The sequence below is a fragment of the Anomaloglossus baeobatrachus genome, chromosome 9 (genome assembly GCF_048569485.1).
Source record: "Anomaloglossus baeobatrachus isolate aAnoBae1 chromosome 9, aAnoBae1.hap1, whole genome shotgun sequence".
In the NCBI taxonomy this organism is placed as follows: Eukaryota; Metazoa; Chordata; class Amphibia; order Anura; family Aromobatidae; genus Anomaloglossus; species Anomaloglossus baeobatrachus.
The window spans coordinates 231,633,302-231,656,347 of record NC_134361.1 but is presented as its reverse complement, the minus strand read 5'-3'; the positions used below and the strand labels follow the sequence as shown (position 1 = coordinate 231,656,347).

General features: G+C 47.1%; 1 protein-coding gene across 3 annotated transcripts in view; it reads right to left on the bottom strand.

Moving 5' to 3' along the window:
- LOC142251705 (uncharacterized) overlaps positions 1–23,046 on the bottom strand; it is a 61,623-nt gene that overhangs the window by 17,655 nt on the left and 20,922 nt on the right. Inside the window, exons 3-4 of one of the 3 annotated variants that reach the window (XM_075324750.1) lie at positions 22,912–23,043; positions 21,851–22,605 (exon numbers count right to left, since the gene is read on the bottom strand). The exons of 1 other annotated variant lie outside the window; for it this stretch is intronic. In XM_075324750.1, the coding sequence (XP_075180865.1) occupies positions 21,983–22,605; positions 22,912–23,043 (755 nt within the window). In that variant the 3' untranslated portion in view covers positions 21,851–21,982. Of the gene's footprint in view, positions 1–21,850; positions 22,606–22,911; positions 23,044–23,046 lie in introns of those variants that run through there. One more of the 3 variants, XM_075324751.1, reaches the window with a different exon arrangement.

The following is a 23,046-nucleotide window of genomic DNA, read 5'->3' as shown; positions in this document are numbered from 1 at the left end:
GTTGTTTACAAGAGCAGCGGATTGTGACTGATACATTTTAGCGGAAATGTGAACTTAGCCTTACATAGTCACTGGTGTGCATACCTTCTCTCCATGTATTATGGCAAATGTCCCCCGTGCCCACCCCGGCCGCTGCCCACAGCTATGATCTGCTGCACACAGGATTCTCTGCACCGATGCGATGATATGAAGAGGTTAATATATACGCATACCTCCCAACTTTTGAAGAAAGGAAAGAGGGACAAAGTCTGCGGTGCGCCGTCAAATTTTAACCACGTCCCTAGCCACACCCATTTGGCAGTAAGGGTCATTCAGCAGATGCCCCAGACAGTTCATTCATAGTCGCATAACAAGAGGACAAAAGGGTAACGTAGCCATGGTCCTATGAGTGACCAGATATATCAAAAACAAGTCAAAGAGAGACAGACTTCTTGCAAGAATATAAAAAGTGTGTATTACATAACGTGACTACAAGAAATGACAACAAAAAGATCAAAATATCAAATAACAGTTATCAGGGGTTTTTTTTAGGAGTATCACTGATGACGAATCACATAGGGCCAACAAACCACATATGACAAAGGTTTACATGCAGCGCTGGGGTCCTGGGATCTAGTCCCACCAAGGACACCATCTGCAAGGAGTTTGTATGTTCTCCCCGTGTTTACGTGGGTTTCCTCCGGGTTCTCCGGTTTCCTCCCACACTCCAAAGACATACAGATAGGGACCTTAGATTGTGAGTCCCAATGGGGACAGTGTTGCCAATGTATGTAAAGCACTGTGGAATTAATAGCGCTATATAAGTGAATAAAATTATTATTATTATTACTCAATAGTTGTGTAAAGAGACACAATATAAGTATAATTAGGTTACTAAAGTATAAAGAGGTAAAGAACCATACAATCATCTTTACCATATATTGAGGTATAACCGTAGGCCAGATCAGGGCTCCATGAGGAAGCTCCCATATAATGTTCCCTCCAGGTTATCACAATGCTAGTTTACTAAGGCCGGCGTCACAGGGTACGATCTATCGTGCGATTGCACAAGCGATCGCACCCGCCCCCGTCGTTTGTGCATCACGGGAAAATAGTTGCCCATAGCGCACAAAGTCGTTTACCCCCGTCACACGTACTTACCTCCCGGGCGACGTCGTTGAGGGCAGCGAACATCCTCTTCCTGAAGGGGGAGGGACGTTCAGCGTCACAGCGACGTCACACGGCGGCCGGCCAATAGAAGCGGAGGGGCGGAGATGAGCGGGACGAAACATCCCGCCCACCTCCTTCCTTCCACATTGCCGGGGGCCGCAGGTAAGCTGTGTTCAGCGTTCCTGGGGTTTCACACGGAGCGTCGTGTGCTGCCTTGGGAACGATGAACAATCAGCGCCCAGAAGGAGGACCGTCATTTTAAAAATGAACGACGTGTCAACAAGCAACGATAAGGTGAGTATTTTTGCTCATTCACAGTCGCTCGTAGCTGTCACACGGTACAATATGTCAAACGATGCGCGTCACTAACGACGTGACCCTGACGACATATCACCAGATATATCGTACAGTGTGACGCCGGCAGAAGCCTATGAGACAAACCAGCGCAATCATTCACTCACCCATAGTGGTTTGTGGTGCCCAAAAAAATACGTGCCCCGACGCGCACGTTTTGACTTGTTTTTTTTATATATCTGGTCACTCATAGCACGATGACTACGTTACCCTTTAGTCCTCTTGTTATGCAATTTTCATCCTAGGGTGTAGTCTAATATAATTATCTGATATGGTGTCACATTTTGCCTTAACTCATGTAATTTAATGTTCATTCATAGTCATTGCAGCCAGAATTTTCTTATATTTCTGTGTCACTATATGACATGTTGCTTATTTGTGCCTATAAAGCCGTGTTCACACGCTGCATGAATTCTGTGTCTTTTGTTTCTCCCGCTGTCTGCACCGAATGACAGAATAACAATCTTCTCTGATTTTTCCATTTTTGCTGCATTTTTTATGCCTTTTCTCCATTTATTTAATGCGTTTTTGGTTCAGATGTGAATCTGCATTGTTAAGTGTTTTTATTGTACAGAGAAGCTTTTTCTTGCGTTTTTTTAAGCTCTACATAAAAAACCCCAGAGAAAAAAAATAATCACCAAAAGCGCAGAGTTCAGCGGCGTCTTCTCATGGAATCACATCCACTTTGCTTGGACAATTAAACAAAGTAGAATAAATGTGCAAAAGAAAGCAGCAGAAAAAAAATGCAGCATTTACACTACATGTGAACATGGACTAATTATCAAAGCAAAGTGGATGAGAAGTTGTGAAATCTCCGCCCCTTTTATGTCTGAAGACGCCGCTGAACTCTGCGGTTTTGGTGTTTTTTTCTTTATAAGCTTCAGGATTCACATCTGCACCAAACATGTATCAAATAAGGGGGACAATGTATAAAAAATACCGCAAACATGCAATAATCAGAGAAGAATGTTACTACGCTCGTGGTGCGGACACCTGCAAAAAAAACAGCATTTACGCTACGTCTCAGCAATACATTTTTTTTCCATTTTTTATGGGGTTTATTAAATAAAAATAATAAATTGCGCCATTTTTTTACGTTATTTACCGATCCCCATAGGTAATCTGATCGCTGTGTTGTTCGGGTCGTTACGATTACAGGGACACCAAATATGTCCATGTTATTTGCTGATTAGTGATGTTTATTAATTTATAAAAAGTGTAATAAAATGACATTATTCTAATTTTTTTTAAATTATTTTTAGTAATTTAATTACAAGAAAAAAAAACTCTTTTCCTCTCCCTCTAGAATACAGGAGATAGAGACACTGCTGTGTACAATGGAGCTCTGTGTCCTGTGTAATCTGCTGTGTAATTAGAGGCTTCATTGTAGGTTCTTCTACATAAATCCTCCCTCTGACTTCATCATTCCTAGTGGCTCAACAGCTAGAACAGCTAGAGCAGCTAGAACAGCTAGAACAGCTAGGAGGCTGCTGGACACGTGTGAAAATTGCTGATTTGAATCCAAGGTGGTGAAAATAAAGAAAATGTTTTATAATACATTTGTATTTTTTTTCTCATTTCTTTATAGTAGTTTAGTGGGAACAAATGAATCTGACTCTTTCCTTTACCAACAAAGCGATGCAGTATTTGTCTATCTATCATGTATCTATCTATCCGTCTATCCACGTATCTATCTATCCATTATATATCTATGCCTTTGTCTATTATCTATCTATCATGTATGTATTTATCCATGTATCTATCCATCCATGTATCCATTCATCCATCCATGTATCCATTCATCCATCCATGTATCCATCCATCCATGTATCCATCCATCCATCCGTGTATCCATCCATCCATCCGTGTATCCATCCATCCATGTATCCATCCATCCATCCATGTATCCATCCATCCACCCATCTTTGTATCTGAATAATCTGCTTCTGGTTTCTCTACTGCAATACAGAGGTCAAGATTACTAAATCTTCCTATGTTTTTCATTATAGACAGTAGCTCATTGGTAGAGCTCCTGCCTATGGACAATAAGTTCACGCGTTTCGGCCGTCCGGAAACCCAGAGCAGATGAGAGCGGGACTGCTGGAGAGAGCCCTCAAATCGGGACAGTCCCGCAGAATCCGGGACGGTTGGGAGGTATGTATACGGTGTCTCGCATCATAGGCACTTATATAGATTAGTCCATTTTATGCACCCAAACAAAAATAGTGCCCCTAAAGAAGCCCCTTAGTGTTTTCACACAGTTTATTAACCCTTGTTATGACCCCATATATGATCCACTAAAGTTACCCCCAGAAACACTGATGCACCCAGTGTCTTCGCCCCCTCCACATGGTATAATGCCCCATTCACATATTATGATGCCCCATAGACCCCCGCTGCAGAAAAATGTCCCAGAGTTCTCTTCGCATAGTATTATGCCACCACAGACCCCCCCCCCCCCAAAACAGCATAGTGACCCCTAGTGTACACTGTGAGCCCTCACAGGCCGGGTTCCCTCTCCTCCTGTACCAAACTGTGCCTTGTATTGTACTACTTGTTTTTATTATGCATAAACCTTTTCACATGTAAAGCGTCATAGAATAAATGGTGCTATAATAATAAATAATAATAATAGTGGTCCACACACATAGTATGATGGCCCCATAGAAAGCCTTTAAACAATATGATGAGACATTCACAGAATGATGTCTCCACACAGTATGCTGCTCACCAGTGTCCCCCACATGGTATAATGCCGCCACAGACCCCCCTAAACAGAATGATGTCTCCACACAGTATGCTGCTCACTAGTGTCCCCCACATGGTATAATGCCGCCACAGACCCCCCTAAACAGAATGATGTCTCCACACAGTATGCTGCTCACTAGTGTCCTCCACATGGTATAATGCCGCCACAGACCCCCCTAAACAGAATGATGTCTCCACACAGTATGCTGCTCACCAGTGTCCCCCACATGGTATAATGCCGCCACAGACCCCCCTAAACAGAATGATGTCTCCACACAGTATGCTGCTCACCAGTGTCCCCCACATGGTATAATGCCGCCACAGACCCCCCTAAACAGAATGATGTCTCCACACAGTATGCTGCTCACTAGTGTCCCCCACATGGTATAATGCCGCCACAGACCCCCCTAAACAGAATGATTCCCTAGTGTCCTAGTAACGAATGTTACATCACATGAAAGCCTTATGTGTCTAATATATGTTCTAAATATTTTGTGTTTGTTGCTTACGGCAACAGTGATCTACGCACGCGGGAAAACAAAATGGCGGAGTCTAATGTGATATTCACACAACTGAGCGCAGAGGATGATAAAATTCTTATTTCTTCAAGTAAGTCCAGGAAGGATATTCCTGGTGATATGTCGCAGACATTGAGAGATCAATGCCCTTCATATTCCACAGTTAAGAACTGGGTTGCCAAATTTATAACGGGCCACTTCAGCCCCAATGATGAGGAATGTCCTGGACACCAGAGAGCTGTGCAAAACCTCATACTGGAGAATCCACGAATTTCAGCTAAAGCAATAGCAGACGACATGGGGATTTCCCGTGAACATGTTTGTGTCATTATCCATGAACATTTGGACATGAGGAAGCTTCTGCAAAGTGGATCCCCAAATGTCTGACCACAGATCAGAGAAGCAGCGCGTGACAACTTCCCGCTCCATTTGTCAGCGTTTCCAGACTGATAAGAACTTCCTGGATCAACTGGTCACTATGGTTGAGACCTGGATTTATTTGTATGACCCTGAAAACAAGAAGCAGTCAAAAGAGTGGAGGCACAGTGGTTCTCCTCGTCCAAAGAAGTTCAGGGGTCAAAAATCAGCCACTAAAGGTGATGGCGTCTATGTTCTGGGATAAGGAGGGCATGCTGCTAGTGGACTACCTTCAAAAGGGTTCCACCATCAATGCAAGGTATTACATTGAACTTTTGGACCAACTGAAGGCAGCTCTGAAGGCCAAAGGAATCTTGTACCTGCAAGACAACGCCTCCGCTCACACTGCACAAGTGACCACGGCAAAAGTGGCAGAGCTGGTCTTCCAGCTGGTTGACCACCCACCTTATTCACCAGATCTAGCTTCCTCCGACTATTATCTGTTTCCAAACCTGAAGAAACACCTCAAGGGTAAAAAATTTCACACCATTTCTGATGCCATGACTTCTACGGATGCCTGGTTTGAGGTACAACCGAAATCCTTCTTTTTGCTAGGCTTGGAATACCAATGTAAGAGGTGTGTTGTCATCAGTGGAGACAATGTGGAATAAATGGAAAGTTTCATCGTCCTATCACGTTTCTTTCTGGGTAACGCCAAAGACTTATCAGCAGCCCCTCGTACTACCATACTGATCATTAAATTCTTCACAACCAAGGGCTTAATTGTACTTTAATGCGGGCTCGCATGGCAAACCCATATTATTCCCTGCACATGTCTGCTGATTCGATCACATGTGGAGCTAACTACAGGTACAGGTAGATCTCCATTCGAGAAAAAAATATCTAATTATCTCCAGTATCCACCGTTTCCTTTTGAGCAGTGAGATTTTGGCAGAGGCGGACAAACAAGTGGAGCTCACTTTCCAATTTTTATATAGAGTAATACTGTTCAAAAAAAAACTGGTGCTAAAATAAAAAAAAATTAACTTAGTACCAAATATTACCATATAATATTAACATACAGTAATACTGCCATACACAGAATGCACAAAAGTGCCATAAAATATAACAAATTTTATTCAGTTTGAAAAGAAATTTCACAAACTAGAAAAACGCAATCAAGTCAAAATGAACATTAATAAAAATTAGGATATGAAGACCCATGATATTACGTTGCAAAACAGCCGTGGGAACTTTGGCTCGTCAGGGACCAACAAACCTTTCCTTGGATCCAGGGATTATTAGCTGGATATTGACCACGAATGGTAGAGGAGACGGTCAACCTTGAGAGTTGGCTTCCATGGCATGGTTATGCCAACGTTGAAGTGCTTCTTTGATCCCTCTCTTAAAGGGGTGGTTCACCCATATTTTTTATTGTCTAGATCGATATTATATTGAGAAACAATGTTTCTCTCAAATACCTTGTGTTGTCAATAGTGCCTGTGAGAGGCGCTATTGCAGACCGCTGCTCCCCGTCCAGTGACGTACCCGTCCAATGCTGCCTCGTCACATCCGTGCAGCCGGCTACAGTCTTCCAGACTCTGAGCTAGCGGTGTTTAACTGCTGTCACAGCCCATCTGCTCCCCGCTCCTCCTCCTCCCTCCTAGCACAGCACCGCGCGTCTCCTGCTCCCCCCTCCCTCCTCGTAGAACGCTGCAAGCAAGAGACGTGCTGTGAGGGAGGAGGGAGGAGGAGCAGGGAGCAGATGGGCTCAGAATGTAGCCGGCTGCACGGATGTGACGAGGCAGCATTAGACGGGTACGTCACTGGACGGGGAGCGGCGGTCTGCAATAGCCCCTCTCACAGGCACTATTGACAACACAAGGTATTTGAGAGAAACATTGTTTCTCAATATAATATCGATCTAGACAATAAAAAATATGGGTGAACCACCCCTTTAATGCCAAAGCACCAGATGTTATTACCTGCTAAAATAAGGAGACCATCTTTCTCAAACAAGTGAAAAACATCACCTTCCAGACCCTTATGGTGAACCTGTTACATCCTAGATGACTTTGGAGTGTATAACCAGAATATCCGGAGGCCGGTCCGAATGTGAGTAACGAACAACTGTAGGAATCACAGACTCCCAAGTCAGATCCATTAATCCTAGCCATCGAATAGTGGCCTCTGAATACGGAAAACCCAACTGGCGTCCATCTGGAACGAGTGATACTTTTTCTAAGGCAGAAGTTATAAAAGAATTTCCAAGAATCCACACCAAGCAAGGATGGAGACCTACAGGAACAAGAGAAGACAAAAAAATTCTTGCGCACACACATACTGTAGATCTGTAATTGGTGACCCAGCCCACCTCTCCATAGTTCTGTATCACTGTTACCCACCTGAGGAACCCTTGTGCCCACATCAAAGCTAAAGCTGACAACTGCGTGGGGAGAAGAGATGACCAAATTCATCCATAACAAACTGAATTCTGGTGAAAGCAAAATTTTCAGTGTTCGATCAGCACAAATCCAGAAATATGGTGGCCAACCAGCTGCCATTTTACAGGACTGTTTTGAGGGCTGAGAAGGGAAATAATACTAATGTGTTTTAGGCCCTCACCTGACTCCTTACGCCACCTCCTCAGATCCCCAATACACCAGGTGGTTTTAGGTTCTTCCAGAGTTGGTGGGGCGATGATTGTTACTGATTTCAATAACACATGGTGCCCTACTTTTCCATGTGGCTGCATGGGGCTTAGCGATAGAAGAACCAGTGACCTTCATGGAGGACCTGTAAGATACAGCGGCGGCATCATTTAAGGGTTTAGGAGAAGTGAGTAATGTGTCTTTTTGAATTCTGTCCCTCACCTCTAGATTTTTTTTCTTGGGGTCTGGAAGGCCCTCAGAGCGTAATTAATGTATTTTCTTAATCTGAACAATTCCAATTCGGACCAAATTTATTCAGATTAAATCGTAACTGCTCAAAAAGAATTTAGGGTGAGTCACTGATGGCATGATGTGGAAAAACCCAAACAATTGTTCTGGAGCACTGGTAGAGTATATCACAGATGCTGATACAATTGAAATCAATGATGATAGAGGGAGCGGAGTACTCCCTGTATTATCATTCTCCCACTGTGTCTGTCTGCGCTCCGACGTCTCAGCACAGCGGAGCGTGATGACGTCACTATTACGCCCTCTGCTGAGATGTGCAGAGCGGCAGAACAGTTTACACACGCTGATGACACCATTGCACCAGAGGAACGAGGAGAAGTATGTATTTAATTACGGTGGCCAGAGGACTATGTGGATGCATTAAACAATATGGGGGCTGTATGCTACTACAGGAGGGTGCATCATACTATATGGGGGCTGTATGCTTCTATATGAAGGTGCATCATTTTAAATGGGGGCTGTATTCTACTACATGAGGGTGCATAATACTATATGGAGGAATATGAGGCTGCATTATATTATGTGGAACAATATGGAGTGCATTCTAATATATGGAGGAATATAGGGGCTGCATAACACTATATGGAGGTATATGGGAGTGCATTATATGCAGTAATATGAGGCTGCATTATATTATGTGGAGCAATATGGGTGCATTAAATTATATGGAGGAATATGGGGGCTGGATACTAGTATATCCCCAGAGCTGTATGTCCCTTACACCCCAGTGCTGTATACCCCTCAGAGGTGTATGTCCCCTTCACAACAGTGCTGTATAACCCCCCAAGTACTGTATGCCTTTCCCACCCCAGTGCTGTATATCCCCAGGTGTATGCCCACACCCCCAGAGCTGTATGGTCCCCCACCCTAGAGCCTAATGTCCTCCTCTAGAGCTGTATGCCTCCCTCCTCAGTAATGTGTATGCGCAGTGGTGCAACTAGAGCTTGATGGGCCCTGGTGCAATGTTTGGACCTGGGCCCCCCCGACTGTACACCGACATTTGGGATATGAGATAACACCGACACTCGGGATACAGGATAGTGTCGCTGACACCTGGTTCCTTCCCTCAGCACTCGTGTTTCCCAGGATCTAAAATCCCTCTATGGCTATGTGCGCACTTTGAGGTTTTTTTCTTGCGTTTCCACAGCGTTTTGAACTGCAGCGTTTTAATGCAAAAATTGTTTTTGCCATTTTGGCAGCGTTTTGCTAACATTGGAGTCAATGAGAACTTTCAAAACACACACACACAATCAAAATCCTAGCGTTTTACATGCTATTTTGGTGCAGAATGCATGCTTTTATTGACGTAATGATGTGTCCCTTTACACACACATATAGTCAGACAATTAAATTAATGAAAAACAATATTTAAAAGTAATTTTAGCCATAAATATAAGATCACAATTATCATTTTAATAAAATTAGCTATTTTGTGTATGAATTTAATCATGATATTTTTATTCTTTTTTTAACATTTTTTTTATTAGTGTTTGAATGTTAAAACTTTATTTAGTCGTGTATTTGCAATGAAAACGCATCTGACTTTAAGCAAAGAAAAAGCATGTAAAATGCGGTCAAAACGCGGTAAAAACACGTGAATTTTCAGCGTTTCTGTGCTCCAAACCAAATTTGACAAAGACAATTTCTGCCAGAGGATGCGTTTACAACTGTAAGTACCTCGACGCAAAGTGCGCACATGCCCTATCAGCACCCAGCTTTCCTATGTTCTGATATCCATCTTGTCCTCAGCATACACCTTTCCCATGATATCAGAGCATAGGAAAGCTGGGTGTGGAGGGAAAGAGCCTCTTTCCCTCAGCAGAAAACTTTCCCATCCCATGCTTTTATCTTTGTCCCCCCTCATAAATAGCTCTACAAATGTAATAATGGCCCCCACATAGCCTTCCATATAGTATAATGGGTCCCACATAACCCTTAGTATATTATAATGCAGCCCCTATAGTCCTTCATATTGTATTATGCAGCCCATATACTGTTTAATGCAGACCCATAGGCTTCCATATACTATAATGCAGCCTCATATTCCTTCATATTTTATTATGCAGCCCCCATACCATATTAATGCACCCCATAGGTCTCTGGCCACAGTGTTCCCACTGATAAAAAAAACCCCAAACAAACAAGTCCTCACCTCTCCTCGTTCCCCCGCGCTGTACAGTCTCTGCTCAGCAGCGCGCAGTAGTGACGTCACCGCGCTCTGCTGCACTGAGACATCGAGCGCAGGCAAAGGGGGAAAATGATGAAGGATGGAGCTGTTGTCCTGAGCTGTTGTCCGGTCTCCCCTACATACAGACCCCCAGTAGGACGTTTGGTGCATATACCATATTATTCGTTTTATAAGACGCACTGGATTATAAGACACACCCCAAATTTAGAGAAAAAAAAGGTAACAAAAAATGGGGGTCCGTCTTATACTCCGGTGTTGTCTTTCCGGAGGGGGGGGAGCAGCAGTGTTGGAGTGGAGTCACAGGAGGCTGGGGTGGTGCTGGTGGGGTCTGTGCTGGCAGCGGAAGCTGCGGTGGCTGTGTGGAGTAGGCGGGTGCCCCAAATTATCTGTCGGCGGTTCGGGCTTCAAAGAAATGGCACCCAGAGCAGCGTGTGCGCAGATGGAGCTCTCAGCAGAGAGCTGGATCTGCGCATGCGCTGATTCCGCGTGCCATCATTTGAAGCCGAAGCATCTGGGACACCCGTCGCACAGCCACCGCAGCCCGCACAGCCAGCCGGCCGCCCGCACAGAGAGGCACCTAGCTGACTCTCGCCTGCACAGAGAGGCAGCCAGTCAGCCAGCCGCCCGTACAGCGAGGCAGCCAGTCGGCCAGCTGCCCGCACAGTGAGGCAGCCGGTCGCTCGGACAGAAAGATAGCCGGCCACCTGCACAGAGAGGCAACTAGCCACCCGCACAGGCAGTCCCCCGCGCCAATTCTCTACCTCCCGGTAAGCTGTATTTGGATTTTAAGACGTACCCCTCATTTTCCTCCTATATTTTTGGGATGAAAAGTGCATCTTATAATCCGAAAAATACGGTAATTAAGTACACCCCATTAGTTGTGGTGCAGCCGAAGGTACCTGGGATCTGGTAGTCCTGATGTGATCTGGGGATCTTTATCTTGTCCGTTGTCAGTATAAATGGACAGGTCTTACATGTTTTCTGGTTCCAGGGAAATGTTCCTGTTGTTGTTGATGCTTCTTATATTTGGGGGCTATTTAAAACACAGACGTGGGGGGTCTGGGAACAATAGATTTTAACCGGGCATCTTTTTGCAGTAATGGTTGTAGTTTCCGTGCAGCTCCTCTAAACACCTCCAGATGTGGATTGTGGGTGATCACAAGAGGGACCCGGTGGTTTTCATCTTTAGTTTTATAATGTAGGAGATGGTTTCTTGATATTCTGGTGGCTCTTGTCATCTGGTTTCCAATCGTTCTTGGGTGGTAGCCTTGATTCAGAAAGGTCTTTCTGAGGCCCTCAAGGTGATTGTCTCTATCTGTAGTGTTGGAACATATCTGATTGTATCTGATGGCCTAACTGTACACTACTCCACTCCACTGGAAAATATATGTATAAAAAAACCGACACACTTCTACGCAATATGATAATGCTGCTACATCCTAGTGACCCCCCATAGTTTGATGCCCCACAGTCCCCCTACATAGTATGAGGCACCCACAAACCCCTCTAACTATGATGCACCCTAGTGTCTCCTGCACACACAGAATGATGCCCCCATAGTCCTACTTACATGTTATGATGCCCCACAGTCCCTCGCACATCTAACCAATATAATGATGCTGCTGCACCCTAGTATTCCACATAGTATGATGCCCTACAGTCCCCCCATATAGTATGATGCACCCAGAAACCTCCCTAACTAGTGTCAGGCACCCTCATGCTTCCTACACACACAGTCCCCATAGTCTTACCTACATGTTATGATGCACCCACAGTCCTACCTAAACAGAATGATGCCCACTTGTGTCACCCCACACAGTGTGATACTCCACAGTGACACACTCCACTAAAAATTATATGTATAATAAAACCCCCACAAAAAAAACGACACACGTCACTTCGCCCTGTCCCCATGATGATCAGATCTCCGCTCTGTGCCTCCTGTACTGAACCTAAGATGGTGCAGGTGAATGGCGGAGCTCCACCATTACATTAAACTGGATCTATGCCCAAAACCACATATGAAAATAGAAGCAAGACGTGCTGCTGCCCACCTGAGAGAAAAGCCCCCCAAATCCAGGACTGTGCCACATGATATGGGACGATTAAGAGTCATATATAATATATTACAATACATATAGAAAAATTATACTGTACATAGATATCTCTCAAGTTTAGATAATGAATCATGAGGGGAAAAAAAATGGGTCAGATTTATCAAAACATAAAACAGGCCTCGTTGCCTATAGCAACCAATCACAGCTTTCATTTCAGAACCTGCTCTGCAGAAATAAAAGCTGAGCTCTGATTGGTTGCTATAGGCAACAAGGCCTGTTTTATGTTTAGACAGTTTGATAAGTCTCCATCCTACAGTATTTTATTCAGTGAAGCTCCAGTCCACTAGTTAATACGTTATAGATAGTGGTCCAGTGCAGTGAAGGGGTTAATGTGGATGGTCATTTGTTTTATATACTGAATAACCACGATCAGGGACGGACTGGGATTGAAATTTAGCCCTGGCAGCTGAAAGCAGATAGGCCCATGCTACCGCCGCCCCCCCGAGCCCCAGATGGGGGTCTCTACTACAAATTTCCCAGCCTGGAGAAAATCAAGATATACTACAAGACCAATATTAATAATACCTCTATACAAGACTGAATAATAATCTCTGAATGCTGGTCACGCACCGCCAATGCTTCGGGCGTTGTGACGGCCTCCGACAATGCTTCCGGCGTTGTGACGGCCTCCGACAATGCTTACGGCGTTGTGATGGCCTCCGACAATGCTTCGGGCGTTGTGACGGCCTCCGACAATGCTTCCGGCGTTGTGACGGCCTCCGACAATGCTTCCGGCGTTGTGACGGCCTCCGACAATGCTTCCGGCGTTGCCATGGCCTCCGCCAATGCTTCGGGCGTTGTCATGGCCTCCGACAATGCTTCGGGCGTTGTGAAGGCCTCCGACAATGCTTCGGGCTTTGTGACAGCCTCCGATAATGCTTCCGGCGTTGTGACAGCCTCCGACAATGCTTCAGGCGTTGTGATGGCCTCCGCCAATGCTTCGGGCGTTGTGACGGCCTCCGCCAATGTTTCAGGTGATGTGGGTAACGGCGTCCGGCAGGCCATGAACAAGTTAGAAGCCCGCAGCCTGCCTGAGTAAGTGACAGAACAGGAGCTTTTTTGCTACATCTCAACTGTTAAGAACACCGATACTGTTAACAGCGCAGCAGACCATGAGACGGGCCATCTGCCAGAATTGCCAGTCTGGCCCTGGCCTCATGGACCCTGGATTTTTGTCCAGAAAAGCATAGACCATAAACACTGCATCAACTTGAACACCTAAAAATGATAGTACTTGTTCGGGCCCTAGGGTTTTTTCATCAGAAAACAAGACACCAAAGCAATTGGCCAGGTACTGAAAGGATGATCAAATTGTGAATCTGATGGACCTATAAAGAAAGTCATCTAAAGCCGGCCATCCACATTATACAGCTGGCCACCAAACAGACATGCCACCATCATATCAATGGACAGAAAGGGGCACTGTGATCTCCATTAGAATAGAGTGTCAGTGCACATGCCCGACCACTGCTCCATTTATTCTCTATTGGACTGCTGTAAAAAGCCGAAAGCAAAGCTCAGCAGTCACATAGGGAATGAATGGAGCAGCAGCTACACCGCTTCATTCTAACTGTAATGAAAGTACCCCGCTCTGCCGATCGGTGCAAGTCCCAGAGTTCAGATCTCTAAATCCAATCTATCAATGTATAACCAATCTAATATATAAAGCTCAGTGTATATATATGTGTGTGTGTGTGTGTGTGTGTATGTCCACTAAAGGAATCCGCACCGTCGCATTTACAATCACGAAATTTTGCACAGACGCTCCATGTGACCCAGGGAACCTCATAGACTATGTTTGGCCGGCAAAATTTAATTCCGCGCTTTACAATTACTCTCCTAAAATCCTGCCGTCATTAAACTAAATGGAGGTGGCAGCTATAGTTCTTAATAGCAACTGTCAGTGGTTGCTATAGGAACAAAAAAGAGAATTTTGTTTACTTACCGTAAATTCTTTTTCTTATAGTTCCGACATGGGAGACCCAAACCATGGGTGTATAGCTTCTGCCTCCGGAGGACACACAAAGTACTACACTCAAACGTGTAGCTCCTCCCTCCGAGCATATACACCCCCTGGATGACAATCTAACCAGTTCAGTGCAAAAGCTGAAGGAGGACATCCACCCATAAGTAGAGATAGAGTAAAACTCGGAAAGACCAGAACTCTGTCTACTAACAACAGCCGGTGAAACACACGTAACAAAAAACTGCCAACAGGCAACAGGGAGGGTGCTGGGTCTCCCATGTCGGAACTATAAGAAAAAGAATTTACGGTAAGTAACAAAATTCTCTTTTTCTTCATCGTTCCTTATGGGAGAACCAAACCATGGGACGTTCCAAAGCAGTCCATGGGTGGGAAATAAACCAAACTGAGAAGTAGGCAAAACCTAACTTCACAAATGGGCGACAGCCGCCTGAAGAATGCGTCTGCCCAAGCTCGCATCTGCCGAAGCATGAGCATGTACTTGGTAGTGCTTCGAAAAAGTGTGCAGACTGGACCACGTGGCAGCCTGACAAACCTGCTGAGCCGTAGCCTGGTGCCTGAAAGCCCAGGAGGCACCGACAGCTCTGGTCGAGTGTGCCTTAATCCCTGGCGGAGGAGGCACCTGAGAACACTGGTAGGCATCGGAGATAGCCGACCTGATCCAACGAGCTAGGGTCGGTTTAGAAGCAGCGAGACCCTTGCGCTGACCAGTGGTTAGCACAAAAAGTGAGGTGCACCGCCTAAAAACGGCGGTGCGTGACACATAGATTCGGAGCGCCCGCACCAAATCTAAGGAATGCAACGCCTTCTCAAAGCGATGCACAGGGGCCGGACAAAGAGAAGGCAATGAAATGTCCTGGTTAAGGTGGAAAGGAGACACCACCTTAGGGAGAAAGTCCGGAGTCGGACGAAGAACCACCTTGTCTTGGTGAAACACCAAAAAGGGGGATTCCGAAGAGAGCGCAGCCAAATCAGAAACTCTCCTGAGAGAAGTTATGGCTACTAGAAAAACAACTTTCTGTGAAAGTCTAAACAAGGGAACCTCCCTGAGAGGCTCAAAGGGGGGTTTCTGTAAGGCCGTGAGGACCAGATTAAGGTCCCAGGGATCCAAGGGCCGCCGGTAAGGAGGAATGATGTGAGATGCGCCCTGCATGAAGGTGCGCACCTGAGCCAGTCGGGCGATACGCCGCTGGAACAATACCGACAGAGCCGACACCTGTCCCTTGAGGGAATTGAGGGACAGTCCTAGCTGTAGACCGGACTGTAGAAAAGACAGGATGGTCGGCAAGGAGAACGGCTAAGGAGCATGGTCGGAAGAGCGACACCAGGACAGGAAAATCCTCCAAGTCCTGTGGTAAATCTTGGCCGAGGAAGACTTCCGAGCCTGAGTCATGGTGGAGATGACCTCAGAGGGAATGCCTGAAGCCGTCAGGATCCAGGACTCAAGAGCCACGCCGTCAATCTGAGAGCCGCAGAATTCTGGCGGAAGAACGGACCTTGAGAGAGAAGGTCTGGGCGGTCCGGGAGATGCCACGGCACCTCTACGGACAGACGGAGCAGGTCTGGGTACCAAGCTCGCCTGGGCCAGTCCGGAGCAATGATTATGACTCGACGGCCCTCCATTCTGATCTTGCGCAGAACCCTGGGCAAGAGCGCTAGAGGGGGAAACACATAGGCCAGACGGAACTGAGACCAATCTTGAACCAGTGCGTCTGCTGCGAAGGCTTGAGGATCGTGGGAGCGAGCCACGTAAACCGGAACCTTGTTGTTGTGCCGGGATGCCATTAGATCCACTTCCGGAGTGCCCCACTTGCGGCAGATTGATCTGAGCACTGACGGATGCAGGGCCCACTCGCCGCTGTCCACGGTTTGACGGCTGAGATAATCGGCCTCCCAGTTTTCCACGCCTGGGATGTGGACTGCAGATATGGTGGACTTGGAGTCCTCCGTCCACTGGAGGATTCGTTGAACCTCCAACATCGCCAGACGGCTGTGAGTCCCGCCCTGGTGATTGATGTAGGCAACCGCTGTCGCGTTGTCCGACTGAACTCGAATGTGCCTGCCCGCCAACAGGTGGTGGAAGGCTAGGAGAGCTAGAAACACAGCTCTGATCTCCAGCACATTGATCGAGAGGGCTGATTCGGACTGAGTCCAAGTGCCCTGTGCTCGGTGATGGAGAAATACTGCTCCCCAACCGGAGAGGCTGGCATCCGTGGTGAGGATCACCCAGGACGGAGTCAGGAAGGAGCGTCCCTGTGACAGAGAGAGGGGCCGAAGCCACATTGAAGGGAGCTCCTGGTCTGTGACGACAGGGCTACCAGCCTGTGCAAGGAAGAGATCCGCTTGTCCCAACAGCGGAGAATGTCCAGCTGCAGGGGACGCAGATGGAACTGGGCAAAGGGAACCGCTTCCATTGACGCCACCATCTGACCCAGCACCTGCATGAGGTGTCTGATGGAATGACGGCGGTGCCTCAGCAGAGAGCGCACCGCCAGACGAAGGGACTGCTGTTTGACTAAGGGCAACTTGACAAGTGCCGGCAGAGTCTCGAATTGCATCCCTAGGTACATAAGCACCTGGGTCGGGGCCAGAGTGGACTTGGGCAGGTTGACAAGCCACCCGAACTGAACGAGCGTGGCGAGAGTGAGCGAGACACTCCGCTGGCAGTCTGCACTGGATGAGGCCTTGACTAGAAGGTCGTCCAGGTAAGGAATCACTGCCAACCCCTGGAGGTGCAGGAACGCAACCACTGCTGCCATGACCTTGGTGAATACTCAAGGGGCCGTGGCTAAGCCGAAGGGGAGAGCCACGAATTGGAAATGTTCCTCTCCGATTGCAAAGCATAGCCAACGCTGGTGTGAAACCGCAATAGGCACATGCAGATAGGCATCTCTGATGTCGATGGATGCCAGAAAATCTCCTTGGGTCATTGAGGCAATGACCGATCTCAGAGATTCCATGCGAAAGTGCCGCACCTGAACATGCTTGTTGAGAAGCTTGAGATCCAGGATGGGCCGGAAGGAACCGTCCTTCTTGGGGACTAGAAAGAGGTTTGAGTAGAAACCGCTGAACCGTTCCCGGGCGGGAACCGGAACAATTACACCGTTGGCTTGTAAGGATGCCACGGCCTGAGAGAAGGCGGTGGCTTTGGAGCAGGGGGGGGTGGACAGAAAAAATCTGTTTGGCGGGCTGGAAGAAAATTCTATCCTGTAGCCGTGGGAGATGATATCCCGCACCCACTGATCGGAGACGTGTTGAAACCACACGTCGCCAAAGTGGGAGAGCCTGCCACCGACCAAGGACGTTGCTGGCGCAGCCAGATAGTCAAGAGGAGGCTGCCTTAGTGGCAGCGGCTCCTCCGGTCTTTTGAGGACGCGGCTTTGCGCGCCAGTTGGATTTACGATCCTTGGCTGCGGTAGTGGACGAGGTCGAGGGCTTAGAGGATGACCAGTTAGAGGAACGAAAGGAACGAAACCTCGATTGGTTCCTGCCCTGGACAGGTTTCCTGGTTTTAGTTTGTGGCAAGGAAGTACTCTTCCCGCCAGTAGCTTCCTTAATTATGTCATCCAGCTGTTCCCCAAACAGCCAGGACCCAGCAAAGGGGAGACTCGCAAGGTACTTCTTAGAGGAAGCGTCTGCTTTCCACTCTCGAAGCCACAAGATCCTGCGGATCGCGAGGGAGTTAGCGGAGGCCACCGCTGTGCGGTGAGAAGCCTCCAGGATGGCAGACATGGCGTAGGATGCAAAAGCCGAAGCTTGAGAAGTTAAGGCATCCATCTCAGGAATAGAGTCCCTGGTGAGGGAATGGATCTCCGCCAGAGAGGCAGAGACTGCCTTAAGAGCCCACACTGCCGCAAAAGACGGGGAGAACGAGGCTCCTGCCGCCTCATATACAGACTTGGCCAGAAGGTCAACCTGGCGGTCAGTGGGATCCTTAAGAGAAGTGCCATCAGCCACAGCTACGACTGTGCGGGCTGAGATTCTGGACACCGGAGGGTCTACCTTTGGGGACTGGGCCCATTCCTTAACCACCTCTGGTGGAAAAGGAAAACGGTCATCCGAACTACGCTTCGGAAAACGTTTGTCAGGACAGGCCCTGGGCTTGGTAACAGTGGTCTGAAAGCTGGAGTGGTTAAAAAACATACTCCTAGCTCTCTTAGGTGAGGTAAACTGGTGTATCTCTACCAGAGAGGCTTGTTCCTCTGACTCTGGTGGGTTGAGGTTCAGTACGGAGTTAATGGACGCAATCAAGTCACTAACATCCGCATCACCCTCAGACAAGTCAATGGGGTACATAGAGGTAGCGTCTGAGCCCACAGTAAACGAATCCTCCTCGCCCTGCACCTCGGCACGAGAATCAGAGCCGTGGGAAGAGGAAGGAGAAGGGTCCCTGCGTCTCCGTTTAGGGGGACGGGGTCCTAGGACATGCTCTGAGAGCTCTGCAGAGCTCAGAGCAGCAGGGGCACCCTGAGAAGGGGGCTGATGCATGGTCAGCAGTGTCCGGGACAGCTGCCCCATGGAGTCGGCAAAAGACTGGGAAATAGCTTGTGAAAAGGATGCTACCCAAGCCGGGGGTTCAGCCACCGGGGTCGGAGCAGCCGGAGGGACCCCTGAGGAGGCTCCAGGCTGAGACACAACCATATTAGCACAGGCATCACAATGTGGGTATGTGCTTGGCTCTGGCAGAATGAGCTTACATGCAGTGCATATAGCGTACATGTTTGCAGCCTTGCTTCGGGTGACAGACATGCTGCTGAGGTGGCAGCTTCTGCAGCAAAGATACACTCCTGTAGAATGCCCTGAGAGTGTATATAAAAAGCCCACAACCAGAGGTTGTGGCTTACCAGACCGCTCTCTGTGTGCCCTCCGGATTCCACAGCTCAAAGCCCAAGTGAAGCGTCAGCCCTCCTAAACAGCAGCAGCTGCAGTATCCAGCGCCGTCCAGTGTAAGAACGCTGAGAAAATGGCGCTGGAAGGAGGAGGGGGGCGGGTATTAGGCCAAGAGCGGGAAAACGGAGGGCCAGGGAGAGATACAGGGGAGGGAACATCTCCCCAGAGAGGAGTGCCCTCCCCTCTGCTGGCCGGGCGGTGGGCGTCGCCACGCTATGCATCCTGTTTGCATGACATGCAGAGAAGCCGAAACCGAAACTAGGCCCAAACTGAAGCCGGGGCCTAGATTTTAACATGCGGCCGACGAGCAGGCACCTTCGGCGCGGTTCTCAGGGGAAACCCCCAGAACCGGCCGGAATTTACAGTAAAGATAAAACACATACTGTCCCCCTAATAAAAGTACCCGGGACCCCTGAAAAACGTCTCAATACTTAGCTTTTGAGACGCAGGGCCAGTCCCTGAGGGGGGGTTGAACGCTCCTTCCAGCAGGAACCAGACAGGGCTGCGGATGGAGACCGGTCTCCTGCAAGCAGAGAGGACCGTGACGGCTCCCACTTCAAACCAGAGCCTCTCAGAGGATGTGAAGGAGCGCGGCATGTGAAGACTCCAGCCTTGTAAAGTCAACCTTAACAGCACCGCCGACTGAGTGGGGTGAGAAGGGACATGCCGGGAGTCCAGACTGGACCCGCTTTTCTTCCAAATCTTTAAAATCAAAATAAAAATGAAAAAAAATATCAGCGAATGCAAGTGTGTGTATCCTCCTGAAACACAAAGCATTGAACTGGGTAGATTGTCATCCAGGGGGTGTATATAGCCTGGAGGGAGGAGCTACACGTTTGAGTGTAGTACTTTGTGTGTCCTCCGGAGGCAGAAGCTATACACCCATGGTTTGGGTCTCCCATAAGGAACGATAAAAAGTAAACTGTTAGTATAGAAAGCTTATGTGTGGGAGAGAGACAGACCGGGGAGAGAGACAGACAGACTGATACAAATACAGAGAGATAGAAACTGACAGACAGAGAGACAGACAGACACCGACACACATACAGAGACTTGGAGAGAGACAGTTACAATCCCGGGCAACGCCGGGTACTACAGCTAGTCTAATTATATAAAGTGGAGTGTGTGTGTGTGTGTGTGTGTCTGGTACAGGAATCCGCACCGTCACATTTACAATCACAAAATTTTGCACAGACGCCTCATGTGACTCAGGGAACGTCATAGCGAAGATTTAACCCTACGCTTTACAGTTATTCACCAAAAAAATCTGCTTACATTAAAGACAATGGAGCTGGGAGCTACAGGTCATTAATAGGATCTGTGATTGGTTGCTGTAGGCAACGAAGGACAGTCTTAGTATAAGAAGCTTATGTGTGAGGTAATATGATGTCGGTGGAGAAAGAGACAGAGACAGACAGGCAGGGAAAGAGACAGACAGACAGGCAGGGAAAGAGACAGAAAGACAGACAGACAGAAAGGGAAAGAGAGACAAACAGAGGAAGACAGGGAAAGAGACAGACAGATTGAGACAGACAGGGAAAGAAACAGACAGACAGGCAGGGAAAGAGACAGACAGACAGGCAGGGAAAGAGACAGAAAGACAGACAGAAAGACAGACAGAAAGAAAGACAGACAGACAGAAAGGGAAAGAGAGACAAACAGAGGCAGACAGGGAAAGAAACAGACAGATTGAGACAGACAGAGTGGGAGAGACACAAAGACACTTATTTACTATCCCAGGCAACGCCGGGTACTACAGCTAGTCCCATATGTCCTATGAAGACAGGGTAACCCCTTCAAAGACACCACCTGTCAAATGATACATAGGAGAGAGCATCCATTTCCTTATTTATGCCGACAATATGCATTATAGTCTAATGTCTCACACCCCAGAACTTCATAAACGTAGGGTAAAAGAAAATAAATATGTTATATTAACCCAGTCCTCACCTATCGTGCCGCACAGCTCCTCACTGGTTGTCTCCTTTGGAACCTCCATCATTGACTAGGCCCTGCAACATCATGATGTCGCAGGGCCTAGTAGTCAACACCGGAGCCAAAGGAGACACCGATAACCGGACTAGAACGGAACCGCGCATCAGGACAGATAAAGACTTATTGAGTGTGTATGCGTAATATATTTATATATATTATATATATATTATATATATATACATATTATTATAATATATATATATATATATATATATATATACACATGCATACATATACATACACACACACGGAAAAGTGATGCATAAGATGTAATCTGCCCATTTCAGTCTTTTTGGGGATAAACCCCAAGAAGAAGATCTAATTAAGAAAAAAGCAGAGCATCGAATGGACCAGTCATGAGAGGACTAGATATATTATAGACCCTTGAGGTCCCTTCCAGCTCTACCGTTCTATTAAACATATAGCTGGGATGATTTAGGAAAGCCTGCACTCGCAGGGGGTTGGACCCGATGGCCCATAAAGTCTCTTCCAACTCAACCATTCTTTGATTCTATGATATACTAAAAGGTATAACAAACAAAATGCCTCATTAGCAGAAATAAAGACAAGCGAAACTTGTATTTGATGGGTTCAAATCGGTCACCGCTTTATTTAAAAATATAGTTAGAACAAAGAAACATATCAATCTACGCTCGGAGGCTAGAAGGGATACACCAACACCGATCCCGGTTTGCAATTCCGCTCTCTAGCCAGATTTTCCATTATGAATGCCAAGGAAGAGCCCAAGGTCTACACTGGTCCTCAACCCCACCCAACAAAGACAGCGCCTGTTCAATGCCCTCTTGTAAGCCTGATAGGAAAATGTCCAAGCCTGCATCAGTAAGGTGGACACCATCCTGCATTATCAAGTGCCTGTTGTCACCCTCAAGCTGGCGGTGTCTAATAACAACCCCCGAGTGAAAGCGTACATATCGGGCCATACGAGTATTTAACGTTTTACGTGTACGTTCTATGGAATCTGCATTAAAGGCGACTTGCCAAGTAACCCGAGAAATTATCTCTGACCAAACTACCCTAAGTTCAGAGAAAAAGCCTGGGAAGCGGTTAAGATCAGTACGCATCAATGTAAGGAGATCTGCCAACTTTACACGACATAGGTCGTTCCCACCGACGTGTAGGACCAGAATGGTGGGACCAGCTGATTGTCTACTTATGTTTACTACTTCCCCGAAGACCTGAGTCCATTTCAGGCCCCTGATAGCCCTCCATGAGACCTCTAAACCATTAAAACCCAAATTCTTGCCTCCGGGTCGTTCTTTAGACCGCTGTGCAGCACAAAAGACATAGTAATGGCCCAGGATCCATATGTTGGGTCTGTGGAAACCTAAGAAACAGAAATTATGTTAAGTTAACAATGCAATAGATCTGGGCAGATATATCTAAAAAAAACAAACAAAAAAACCCAAGCTGAATGCCAGCAACCTATGCGTTGGATGTTGGAATCCAGAATGCCCGCCCTAGCTGCCTCTAAATGAAGGAGTCCCGAAAAACGAGTGAGAAATGAGTGCGATTGTGCGGTTGCCAGTGCAAACACATTCTCAAAGCCAGCCATTATTAATAAAAAAAAAAACACAACTTAGTAACATTGACCCACTACCTATAAATTTTCTCCCATTATTTTAGGCCTTACCATGTAATGGTCTTGCAGGAGACTCAGAAGATCTTACAAGTGCCATTAGCTGGTTCTCAATAGGTCCCACATAACTTGTGGGCACGGACAGCCTGCATGACTGATGGACTAGTGAATTGCGCTCCTGGTAACCTA